Raw genomic sequence first — 13,715 nt, forward strand, 5'->3', positions numbered from 1 at the left:
ATTGTTTTTAAATAAAGAAAATATTAAGCACCGATCAAGGTTTGAACTCAGAACCTTTCGCTTAGCAGCTATACACTTTAACCATTACGCTAACGCAGCTCTTCGTTTAATATATTACCCGGAGGACTTTAAAATATCACGCAATATACCGACAAACAGTGTTGGTATGATTATGAATTACTCACATTTCGTCGAAGTACAATAGGAAATAAACAATTACCGCTGTTCTTTATTGCGAAAAAGCGATTAGTGAGAATAATACAAACACCTTTCCTTGCTATCGCCTGAATTAGGAGGTTTATTGCTTGTTTGGTTTAATTAATTAATAGAATATGAAGCAATTGGTATAAAAATGCTTTTGCCAAACTTTCTATAAAAGAAAGTCTCGTATCAAGACATTACTTTTGTTCAATTACTTTATTTATGACTGAATGTTTCTTAAACTGAAGACACTCGTCTGTGCTCTGCACTGCAGTCGAGCTCTGGCAACGTTTTTCTCTGTTCATTGGCTGACTGTGTTTTGTGACGTCAGATGCGCAGAACGAGCCTAAACTCGGCCGCCGTCATAAATGATGCGCACTTTAGTCTGCATTTTATATGCTCTCTGCTTTGGCCATCACCAGTTACTCTACTGCTCAGATAGTAAAACTCATCTACTACTTATAGTGTCCCATTTCCTAATCTAACTCTTTCAGATTGCCTATATAATTTTACTAAATCCCATTACCCTTGTGTACGTTTGTTTATGTTCATCTCATATCTTCCTTTCAAGACACTATCCATTCCATTCAACTGGTCTTCTAAGCCCTTTGCTGTCTCGGGCGGAATTTTAATGGTAGCGAGCCTCAAAAGTTGTATTTTGTTCCAGTGAACTTTAATTCCATTTCCAAATTACTTTTGGATTTCTGCTTGCTCACTGCATGGATTGAACAACATAGGACATAGGCTATACCCTTGTCTCACTCCCTTCTCATCTACTGCTTCCCTTTGATGTCCTTTTATCCCTATAATAGCAGTCCAGTATCTGTACAGATTGTTAATAACCTCTCACTCCATGCATTTTATCCTTACCGCCCTCATAATTTCGAAGAGTGCATTCCATTCAGCATTGTCAAAAGCTTTCTGTAAATCTACAAATGTAGTTTTGCTTTCTTGTACTCATTTTCTAAGGTAAGTTGCCAGTTCAATAATGCCTTGTGAATCCCTACAGTTCTCTGGAGCTCATTCTAATATTGCTGAGGTCAGCTTCTGCCAGCTTTTTTATTCTTCTGTAAACTGATAGTTCTAATAATGTTCACACTTAACAGCATGTGCCATTTTAGGAATTTGAATTATTTCATTCTTCTTGATGTCCATGGGTATTTCACAGGTGTCAAATATCTCGTGCACCAAGTGGAATAGTTTTTCATGGCTGGCTATCTCAAGGGTCTCAGTAATTCTGAGGAAATGTCATTTACCCCAGAGGCCTTGTTTTGATGCAGGTTGTTTGGTGCACCGGATGATTCAAAAAGAAAGAACAGGTTTCAGTTGTTTACATAAACTATAAAAGGTAGAAACACATTGTGCATGTCATGGGATAGAGGAAGAGTTGAGATTTTGTCCCAGCTGCACTGTTGTTTGTACATAGCAACAATGAAGTCACTCCGTTGTTAACTGCTTTTGGCCTCCCAGGTCACCAGACCTCACACCTTGTGATTTTTTTCTGTGGGGGTACATAAAAGACAGAACCTTTGTCCCACCAATGGCAGCTACTTGTCAATAGCTCAGGGATTGAACTGCTGAAGCTGCCATTTTGATAAACGAAGACCTGTTGATTCACCTGTGGAATGAAATGTGCTACTGTTACAATGTTTCTTGAGCAACGCATGGTGCTCATGTTGAGTATGGTATAGTGTCTGTACAAACATAAAACTTCGAACCTTCCTCTACCCAGTGACATGCACAATGTGTGACTAGTTTTCATGGTTTATAATGAAAAATAGAAATCTGTTGTTCTTTTTGAATAAATCTGTTATGTTCCTCCCATCTTTCCGATTTCCCTGTTTTGCCTAGTAATGGCTTGCCGTGTGAGCTCTTGGTATTCGTACAGCTGCTTCATTTTTCTCTGAAAGTCTCTTTGATTTTCGTATACGCAGCATCTATCTTTTCACCAGTTATGCATGCATCTACATCCTTGTATTTCTCCTCTAGCCATTCATGCTGTGTTTGTTGTTTCACTCTTCCTGTCAGCATCATTTTTAGTCATCTGTATTATCTTTTGCAGTATTTATTAGATGCATTTTTATATTTTTTCCTTTAATCAGTTAGGTTCAATATCTCGTGTATTATCCATGGAGTTCAACTGGGCTTTTTATTTTTGCTTATTTGACTCTTTCCTGCCTTCAGTGTTTCATCTCACAAGGTTGCCCATTTATCTTCTGTTTCGTTCATTACCCCTATTTTAGTCAGTCATTGCATAATTCTCTCCTTAAAATTCTGAACGACGTGTTGTTCTTTCAACTTACCCAGATCTCATGTCCATAATTTCCTACCTTTCTGCAATTTTTTCAGCTTTAATATTCTGTTCACAACCAATAAATTATGGGTCAAATTCCACATCTGCTCCTGGAAATGTCTTCATTTTAAAATCTAGTTTCAAAATCTCTGTCTTTGCACTATGTAATGTATTTGAAATGTACATCTACATACATTCTCCACAAGCCACTGTACAGTGCGTGGTGGAGGGTAGCGTGCAGCAGTACTAGTCATGTTCTTTCCTGTTCCACTCACAAATAGAGCAAGGAAACAACAACAGTCTACACGTATCTGTATGCGCTCTAATTTCTCGTATCTTATTTTGGTCCTTATGCAGAATGCTTTTTGTCTGTGGCAGAATTGTTCTGCAGGCACTTCAAATGCCGTTTCTCTAAATTTTCTCAATATTGGTCCTCGAAAAGAATGTAGACTTTCTTCCAAGGATTCCAATATGTATTCCTGAAGAGTCTTAGTAATACTTGCAAGCTGATCGAACCTAATGGTAACAAATCTAGCAGCCCGCCTCTGAACTGCTGTGATGTGTTCCTTTAATCTGACAAGGTGCGGATTCCAAACATTTGAACAGTACTCAACAGCAGTATATTTTACAGATGATCCACACTTTTCTAAAATTCCCCCTATAAATCAAAGTTGACCATTTGCCTTTCCTACCACAATTCTCTTAAGCTCATTTCCCATTTCATATCGCTTTGAAACGTTACACCCAAATATTTAAACAATGTGACTGTGTTGAGCAGCATGCTACTAATGCTATATCTCAACATTACAGATTTGTTTTTCCTAATCAACTCCATTAACTTACATTTTTATACATTTAGAGCTAGCTGCCATTCATCACACCAACTAGAAATTTTGTCCAATTCATCTTGTGTCCTCCTTCAGTCACTCATCTTCGACACATTACCATACACCACAGCATCATCAGCAGACATTCGCAGATTACTGCCCACCCTGTCTGCCAGATCATTTATGTATATAGAAAATAATAGTGGTTCTATCACACTTCCCTGGGGAACTCCTGATTATACCCTTGTCTCTGATGAAACCCACTGTCGAGGACAACATACTTAGTTTTATAACTCAAGAACTCTTAGAGCCATATCTGGGAACCTATTTCATCTGTTCATATCTTCGTTAATAGTCTGCAGTGGGGCAGCATGTAAAATTGTTTTCAGAAATCTAGAAATATGGAATCTGCCTGTTGACCCTCATTTATAGTTTGCATTATATTATGAGAAAAGGGCAAGGTGACTTTTGCATGAGTGATGCTTTCTAAAACCATGCTGGTTCATGGACAGAAGCTTTTGGATGTTTAGAAAATTTATTATATTCAGACCCTGACTATGTTCTGGAATTCTGCAGCAAATTGATCTTGCGGATAACAGTCTATAATTTTGCAAGTCCATTCTTTTACCCCGATGTTATTCAATCTCTATATTGAGCAAGCAGTGAAGGAAACAAAAGAAAAATTCGGAGTAGGTATTAAAATCCATGGAGAAGAAATAAAAATTTTGAGGTTCGCCGATGACATTGTAATTCTCTCAGACAGCAAAGGACTTGGAAGAGCAGTTGAAAGGAATGGATAGTGTATTGAAAGGAGAATATAAGATGAACATCAACAAAAGCAAAACGAGGATAATGGAATGTAGTCGAATTAAGTCAGGTGATGGTGAGGGAATTAAATTAGGAAATGAGACACTTAAAGTAGTAAAGGAGTTTTGCTGTTTGAGGAGCAAAATAACTGATGATGGTCGAAGTAGAGAGGATATAAAATGTAGACTGGCAATGGCAAGGAAAGCATTTCTGAAGAAGAGAAATTTGTTAACATCGAGTACAGATTTAAGTGTCAGGAAGTCGTTTCTGAAAGTATTTGTATGGAGTGTAGCCATGTATGGAAGTGAAACATGGACGATAAATAGTTTGGACAAGAAGAGAATACAAGCTTTCAAAATGTGGTGCTACAGAAGAATGTTGAAGATTAGATGGGTAGATCACATAACTAATGGGAAGTATTGAATAGGATTGGGGAGAAGAGAAGTTTGTGGCACAGCTAGACTAGAAGAAGGGATCGGTTGGTAGGACATGTTCTGAGGCATCAAGGGATCACTAATTTAGTATTGGAGGGCAGTATGGAGGGTAAAAATCGTAGAGGGAGAGCAAGAGATGAATACACTAAGCAGATTCAGAAGGCTGTAGGTTGCAGTAGGTACTGGGAGATGAAGCTTGCACAGGATAGAGTAGCATGGAGAGCTACATCAAACCTGTCTCAGGACTGAAGACCACAACAACATACACAGGAGTCACACGCACTTTTTTCCAGTCACTTGGGATTTTGGGCTGGGAGAGATTCATGATAAATGCAAGCTAAATAAGAGCCTATGGAGTAGAGTAATCTAAAACTGAATAGGGATTCCATCTGGGCCTGGCGCATTATATGTTTCCATCTCTCCCGGTGCTTAGAATCTTTGAAAAATGAAGCAAAAGCAAAGGAGGAGGAGAATAGGAATCGAGAGGTTAGGAACATCCAACAAGAGGAGACGAGCGAGGAAGAAGACAGCTGCACTGCTGGACAACTAGCGACATCTATCGGAGAAATGCAGGAAACAGCACATAGCAGACAGAGGCAGTTGGAAGACACACCTACAGGATCTGAGAAGAACTTCAGTGGAGACATTGGATTGGGTAGCTCTCTAGAAAAAGACGAAAATAACACGTAAATAGGTGAACTGAGGCATGAAGTGGAAGAGATAACTGATTTTCTAAAAAACCAACTAGAGATATTAATACAGGAGCAAATCTACATCTACATTTATACTCCACAAGCCACCCAATGGAGTGTGGCGGAGGGCACTTTACGTGCCACTGTCATTACCTCCCTTTCCTGTTCCAGTCGCGTATGGTTTGCAGGAAGAATGACTGCCGGAAAGCCTCCGTGAGCGCTCGAATCTCTCTAATTTTACATTCGTGATCTCCTCAGGAGGTGGAGCAATATATTCGATACCTCATCCAGAAACGCACCCTCTCAAAACCTGGACAGCAAGCTACACCGCGATGCAGAGCACCTGTCTTGCAGAGTCTGCCACTTGAGTTTGCTAAACATCTCCGTAACGCTATTACACTTACCAAATAACCCTGTGATGAAACGCGCCGCTCTTCTTTGGATCTTCTCTATCTCCTCTGTCAACCTGACCCTGTACGGATCCCACACTGATGAGAAATACTCAAGTATAGGTCAAACAAGTGTTTTGTAAGCCACATCCTTTGTTGATGGACTACATTTTCTAATGACTCTCCCAATGACTCTCAACCTGGCACCCGCCTTGCCAACAATTAATTTTATATGATCATTCCTCTTCAAATCGTTCCACATGCATACTCCCAGATATTTTACAGAAGTAACTGCTACCAGTGTTTGTTCCGCTATCATATAATCACACGATAAAGGATTCTTCTTTCTGTGTATTCACAATACATTACATTTGTCTATGTTAAGGGCCAGTTGCCACTCCCTGCAGCAAGTGCCTATCCGCTGCAGATCTTCCTGCATTTCGCTGCAATTTTCTAATGCTGCAACTTCTCTGTATACTACAGCATCATCCGTGAAAAGCCGCATGGAACTTCTGACACTATCTGCTAGGTTATTTATATATATTGTGAAAAGCAATAGTCCCATAACACTCCCCTGTGGCATGCCAGAGGTTACTTTAACGTCTGTAGATGTATCTCCATTGAGAACAGCCTGCTGTGTTCTGTTTGCTAAAAACTCTTCAATCTATCCACACAGCTGGTCTGATATTCCGTAGGCTCTTACTTTGTATATAAAGAAAACTCTAGAAAAGGAAAGTCACCTAGAACCAGAGAAACCCAAAACTGATGGAAACAACATACAAACTAAGTACAACAACAAAGTTAAACCAGGGGGGACCGAAAATATACAGAAATCCTCTGCTCCAGCAACAAAATCAGCTACAAGTCCAAATCAATGAACATGAGCAACGTAATAAAACCCGAAATCAGCTTAATGAACTTGAGGAACCAACTTGGAGTACTGTGGTAGGGGGGAGCTGGTATAGAAGAAACCAGAGTAAAAATAAAACCATAATGGGTACCTAAAAAAGATGAAGGAATGCAAGCAGCAGAAACAGCAGCATGGCTATATATCGGTAACTTGAAGAGAACCATCACAACTGATACAGTAGTGAAATATCTCAACAAGAATGGAATACTGGGACAACTAGTATGTGAAGAACTGCACACACTGGGCGACAAGTAGGCATTCCATTTGAAGATCTACAAAACACACAAGAACCAGAATTCTGGCCTGAAAACATAAAAGTACGTCGATTTCGTTTCTCAAGACGATCAATGGAAGAGGGAGCAGAGTTCAGCTAAACTAAGAAGAAAACCAGAAGAACAAGAAATAAAAGCAGTCTTTTGGAATACAGAGGGAATAAAAAGTGCTCTTAACCTAACACCAACAGACATTCTGCAAAACTCGGATCTTGCAATTCTAACAGAATAGACAGATAGACAACTGGCAACACAAACATTTCTACAATTTTCACCTAATGGCAAAGAAAGGAGAAAGAGGATGACCCATGGGAGGAATATCTCTATCCTACTGAAATCCTGGATGACCCCCACCAAAAAAATCATAAAAGAAGACAATACAATTGCAGCCTATTTTAAACCACACACAAATGCTGTAGAAATAATCTCAACTGCAGAATAGACACGGAGAACTATAAAACAAGACTAGGCTTTGACACCCTAGAAGAAGGTGGTTTCACCTACTGAACGATAGACAGATACCTACATATATATGCCACAGTGGGAAAAGCACCGTTGATATCGCATTAACAAGAGGAGAAATAAAACAAAGTATTCAACCAATATGGCATGACTCCATCACTCCTATACGAAAGCACATTCCAGTGAACATAAAAATAAACATCGCATCACCACCAGCAAGAAAGACCCACCAAATCACACAAAGAAAAATAGGTAGAGAAAAATTAACAAACCAGCAATAGAAACTTTAATAGATGAAGAAGACCTTTAAAAAGCAACAGACAAAATAGAAGTCGTCCTAAGAAATTCAGTGATACAAACAGGCCCAAAAACAAAGATGGCAAAAAGATGGTTCTGTGCTGAATGCTACAGCAAAAGGAACACTGTTCTAATAACACTCCACAGGTTCAGAAACCAGCACAATGAGGAAATATGCAAACTATATGCAGAAGAGAGGAGAATCTACAAAAAAACTAATAGAAGAGAAGAAAAAAGAATACATAGAAAGAGAGGCAAAAAGAGAAGCGGATGAAGCAGAGAAAGATCCATACATAGCAGCAAGACCAAGAAGACTGGCTCATACACCAAATATAAACATGAAGGAATGGGAAGACCACTTCAGTAAGATATTGAACAAACGAGGAATCAAAACAGCCCCAAAGAAAGAGAAACAACATCAAACAAAGGAAAAAGACAGTGTATGGGAACCTCTAAATGAAGATGATGTAAAAGAAGTATTAAAAACACTGAAGAACAAGAAAGCAGCAGGATTCGAAAATATATATAATGAACTTATAAAAGATGTGAAAGAGGCTCTCCAACACATATGGATCAAACTATTCAACAAATGCCTGGAACTTGGAAGAATTCCGACCCAATGAAGACACTCGATAACAAAAGTTCTCTACAAAGGTAGAGGAGACCCAAAGGACACAAACAAGTACAGAGGCAAAGCCCTGGAAAATACTCAGTTCAAGATGTTTTCAAAGATAATTACACAAAAAATCTAAGCTTGTGTGGACAGTCACCTCCCAGAACGACAAATGGGCTTCAGATCTGGAAGATCAACACTTACAGTAGTCAGGCTTCTTCTAAACAACATCGACAAAGCGCTACAAAAGAAACAAATGTTCTACACAGTGTTCATAGATTTTACCAAAGCCTTTGACCTACTGGAAAGAGATCTCATAGCCCGATAACTGGAAAACACAATGGGAGAAAATAGTGTATGGGCAAGAATAATCAAGTTAATCCTCGAATACAACTTAATCACAATATCAGACAACTTCTCTTTTTCGATCCTCATTCTGCAATCGATCTGAGTCTTAAAGGGTGACCCAATGAGCCCTTTGCTGTACATTCCTACCACTGAAGAAGTACTGCGAATTGGAGAAAATAAAGAAGAGCATACGCTGATGACATAGCCGTAGGATCAACAGATATACAGAAACTGCAGAAAATCATTGAGAAAATAGATAAATGGTGCAGTGAACACAAACTACACATAAACATGACAGACAGAAATAGTGATTTTCAGAAAAGGAGGCAAAACCCCAAAAGATGGAAATCATCATCAGAGGACAAAAAATAAAAATCTCGTCAGACTTTTTTTTAAATACCTACAGGTGACAATGCAACCAACAGCCAAACGCTTCACAAAACATACAACAGAATGTGCAGCCCAAGTAATAATAGCAATACAGAACATCAAGAACATCCACCTACTTAATCTAGAAACGGCCATGAAATTATTCAACGCAAAAATCTTGCCAATCCTGGCCTATGGGTTGGAGGTTATATGGGACCACCTGACAGAAAAAAATCTAGAAATACTAGAAAAGGTAAAATTGACTTACCTAAAAAGTGTACTAGGTCTCTCAAAGACAACAAGATCTAGACTAGTGTACCTGCTAGCGAGAGACACATTCCTAATTGAAGACATTAAACTTCGATATATGATGCCACACACCAGGGTTTCCAGAAATCAACTGAAGATCATGGAGGATAAACAAGAAAAAGTATGGCCGGAGTTCTATGGCACAGAAGCAATGACGAACCGCTCGTGGACAGCACCAAACTTTGAACTGCAACATGTCTTAACTAGATTATCTATTCATGGCTTTCATCATCTAAATTGCAAAAACAAAACTTATCACGACCCAACCACAACATGTGTGTGAACTGTCTAACGAAGCCTTTGAACAATGTCACATAAAACTGTGCAGTAAAAGAGTGAAATATGCAAAAATGTAAAATGTTAAGCAAAGTAACTGTATATGGATATTTGGCTGCAATTTTATTAAATATATTTTTAAAAAAAATCTCTCTCGATGCCAGGGACTCTGTGCGATACTAGGTTTGTTTAGTTCTCCTGGGTGAATGATTTTGTAAATACGAAATGGAAAACTTCGTCTTTCATTTTTCTATCTTCTGTTCCCACACCAGATGGTGAGTGAGTGAGTGGACGGAAGACTTACACTTGCTTAGCGAATTTACATAGAATAAGAATTTTCTTAGTTTCTCGCCCAGATATTTTGCTAAGGTATGATGGTGGCAGTTGTTATATGCTTCACACACAAATCTTTTCACAGACACATTAATGTCTACTAACCTTTGCCTGTCATCATTTGTGAATTCTCTTTTGAACCAAGAGTGCAACACCCTTTGCTCTCTCAGTATTTTCTGAATTTTGTTGTTAAACCACATGTGTCTTTTTCATCCTTAATCCACTTACTGGGCACATAGTTGACCAGAGCACAATTTAAATCTGTTTAAACTTTGTCCATCATATTGCCATAATACTGGAACTAAATGATGTAAATTCATTGTTTAAGTGAGATGCCAACGACTGCTGATCAGCTCTTTCTAGCAGAAGCACTATCCTTGCCTTCTTGACTGATTTATTAACTTTTGCAACTGCAGTTACTATGATATCATGATCACTAATTCCTCTCTATAATGATGCCATCAATAAGGTCCAGCCTGTTTGAGCTACAGGGTCTAAGACATTTCCATTGCGTGTGGGGTGCCAAACTAAATGCTCAAGATACATTTTCAGGAAACACGTTCAAAAGTGCTTTGCAATACTGTCTGTCTGTAACCCCCTGCAATTAATCCATAGATGCCCCAGTCTATACTCAGCAAGTTGAAGTCCCCTCCAACTAGTATTGCAAGATCTAGGTATTTATGTGCTATCGACTATAGACTTTCTTTCTGTGACTCTAAAACTGGCACAGGGGAATCAGGTGGCCGGTAAAAACATTCAACAATTAACATGGTTCCACCTAGACCTGGTATACACAGCCAGATAAACGTTGTCACACTCAATTTAGACCCTGATGGAGACAATTTTTATCAACTGCAATGGACATTCCCCTTCCTTTGGTACCTAATCTGTCTTTCTGATAAGTGTTCCATGACCTGCTAAATATCTCAGGGCTTTTTACTTCAGGTTTCAGCCAGCTCTTGGTCCCAAGAAAAATTTGAGCCCATGAACTTTTCCTGGAGGGCAGTAAATTCGGGAGTTTTGTTATGAATTTTTGATAGTTTAATAATAAAATTTTGACAGTTGAATAATAAAATTGTTGAAGTGTCTTTATTCTGAATGCAGTCTGATTTTGCTATCTGCATATTGTCTGGTGAGTTTTCATGAGAGAACCTGTTATTATGGCCTAAAAAACTCCCCATGTGCACTCCACAAGTACTCTGCTACCCAAGTAGCTACTTCCTTTGTGTAGTGCTCGTATGACCTATCAGTAGGAGTCTTACAATTCCCCACTGGATAACACAGGTCTACAAATCTGCAACCAAGACCATCGCAGAGTCAATAAAACCTTTGGTTGAGCCCCTCCACTCATCTCCAAAGCAAAGGACTCTGATCAGTTGTGGGGATAATGCTGCAGACTGCGAGCTCTGCTTGTCCCTTGTGCCTGAGGCCAGCAGTCTTCACCACCTCCACCAGCCACCAGTAAGAACTGAGGATGGCATCAGAACCCATGTAACAGGTGTCGTTGGTGCCGACGACTGCACCCTGCACGGTCATCAGCCACAGGCAATACCTCCTCCACAACTCTGATGAGGTCCTCTGGCGGACATACCTAGTGCACAGTGGCTTTCTTTCCAGCTCTGGACACTATCTTTCTAAGGGACTGCACAATGCACCTAATGTTGGAGCTCCCAGTAACTAGGAAACCTCTGCCCACGTATACCTGCTCTGACTTTGCTGAAGGAACTGCCATCTGTTTACTCACATGGCAAATAGGTGAGGCCAGCCTCCACACTGGCTCTTTGTCTTGCATGACAAGAACTCGTTATCACATGCCACTCACCTGCTGTGAGGTTGGATTCACTGAACTGGTTACAGTAGGAAGTACTCCAGCAGCAGAGCCTGTGTGCAAAGCAAGTGATACCCTAGGTGTCCCATGCGATGTGCCAGATTCACCGCCACTGCTACACCCTAAGGCAGCACGCTGTAGGTGGCTGACCATAGCTGTTCAACTGTTTGCGAACTGCAGGAGCTCCTCCTGCGTCTGCACATAGCATGCACACATTCTACTTATTGTAGCAGGACTAACTGAAGAAGTACACTCCGAAAGCAGACATGTCACCAACGGATGCTAATGCCCTAATGGGCTGTGTAGCTGGCTGTTCAGAAGAAATGAAAACTATGCTACAGACTGCCTGAATTTAAACTTATAGTTAAAATCATGAGATGAAATCTTTTAAATAGAAAAACATGCACTAAATCTTCCAGTCTCCCCAAATGTTTTCCACATCACGGTTTTCTCTCATGATCTTTAAACTAAGTATTAGCAATGATTAAATTGTACTCAGTGAAGAATTCTACAAGGCAGTTTCCCCTGTTATTCCTTCTTCTATTTTTCCTTCTCTTCTTTTACCTACTACTGAATTTCATTTTCCTATCACAATTAGAATTTTTTCTCTCTTAACAATCTGAAGAATTTATTTTATCTCACCATAAAATTATTTCAGTCACTTCTTCAGCTGAACTAGTCGGCATAAAAACTTTTACCTCCGTTGTGAGTGTTGGCTTTGTTCTTATTTTGGCTACAATAATGCATTCATGATGCTGTTCTTAGTATCTTACTCTCAATCCCATTTTCTTATTCATTATTAAGTCTACTCTTGCATTACCCCTACTTGACTTTGTATTTATAGCCCTCTACTCACCTGACTAGAAATCCTGTTCTTCCTGCAACCGTGCTTCACCATTTTCCACTATATCTAACTTCAGTCTATTTGTTTCTGTTGTTAAATTCTCTAAACTACCTACCTGATTAAGGGATCTAACATTTCACACTCCAACCTCTAGAATGCCAGTGTTTTTCTTCCTGAACCAACCTTGTACTATATGAAATAGTGAAAATAGTGAAGATAGATTTATTTACTCTTTCAGCTCAGGGTTCCAAGTCGCCACGTGCCATTAGCAATCCTTCAAAGCAAGCTGGAGCGTGCACAAAATCGGGAAGAAAGAAATAATATTAAGTTTCACATTCATCGCGTCGTAAAGGTAAGGTAGAAATGATATAAATGTGAATTATAAAATTGCATATGCCTGATGCATGTTTTAGTTATTCTCTTGTGTTTCAAGATTTTTTTAATTAAAAATTGCTGAAAATGGTCAGAACTGAAGAGGTACTGAGTTACGGACAGATTTTTTTTTTAATGAGACTTGGCATGCTCAACCATTTTAGTTTTAGATATAGAATTTGTCTTGAATCATAATTTATAAAATGATAGTTAGTTGTGATTCCTCAATCAATCATCTTCAGATCTAAAATAAGAGAGAAGAAATGTTGTAGAATGTTTCTGTTGTGTGTTTGTGTGCCAAACATCAGTCTGTTAAAGGTGAGAGGTTGCCCTTCCTTTATTTTTCGTGATTGAAGAATTATTATTTTATCTTGAATATAGTGTCCGTAATTTTTATTAGTGCCATCAGTTGCATCCTATGTAGATTCTTGTTTGTAAAAGGAGTAATAACACTTTCAAAATCATGCATTTTCATTGGCTGAAACACCATTGAAGTTTTTGCTAGTACTGTATTGTACATCCCATAGTTGCAATTTTAGAACAGATAATTGATGAGAATACTATTATACTTTGCTTTATAGTATCTGTGTGTCAGAGATCCATTGAAAAGCTTTCTTAGCTAGTTCAAAAAGTTGATGTTTATACAAAGAACCTGTATTAAGTGCTTTAGCTATAAGAACACAGACAGAAAATATGACACAGATTTAGAATGCCTTTTGCAGCTTCCCTGCTGTCTTGTTAAGCTGATGTCCAGTCAGAATTTGAGTGCTACTATTTAATGTCATCTAACACTCCTACATTGTTATGAGGTGAACAGTCACCCTTTGAAAAGTAAATGA

The 13,715-nt window shown here is 38.9% G+C and overlaps 1 protein-coding gene across 1 annotated transcript in view; it reads left to right on the forward strand.

Moving 5' to 3' along the window:
• LOC126258004 (legumain-like) overlaps nucleotides 1-13,715 on the forward strand; it is a 148,074-nt gene that overhangs the window by 111,824 nt on the left and 22,535 nt on the right. The window contains exon 10 of the mRNA XM_049955607.1: nucleotides 12,743-12,856. Within this exon, the coding sequence (XP_049811564.1) occupies nucleotides 12,743-12,856 (114 nt within the window). The remainder of the gene's footprint in view (nucleotides 1-12,742; nucleotides 12,857-13,715) is intronic.

Source organism: Schistocerca nitens, chromosome 1 (genome assembly GCF_023898315.1).
Source record: "Schistocerca nitens isolate TAMUIC-IGC-003100 chromosome 1, iqSchNite1.1, whole genome shotgun sequence".
NCBI classification, from domain to species: domain Eukaryota; kingdom Metazoa; phylum Arthropoda; class Insecta; order Orthoptera; family Acrididae; genus Schistocerca; species Schistocerca nitens.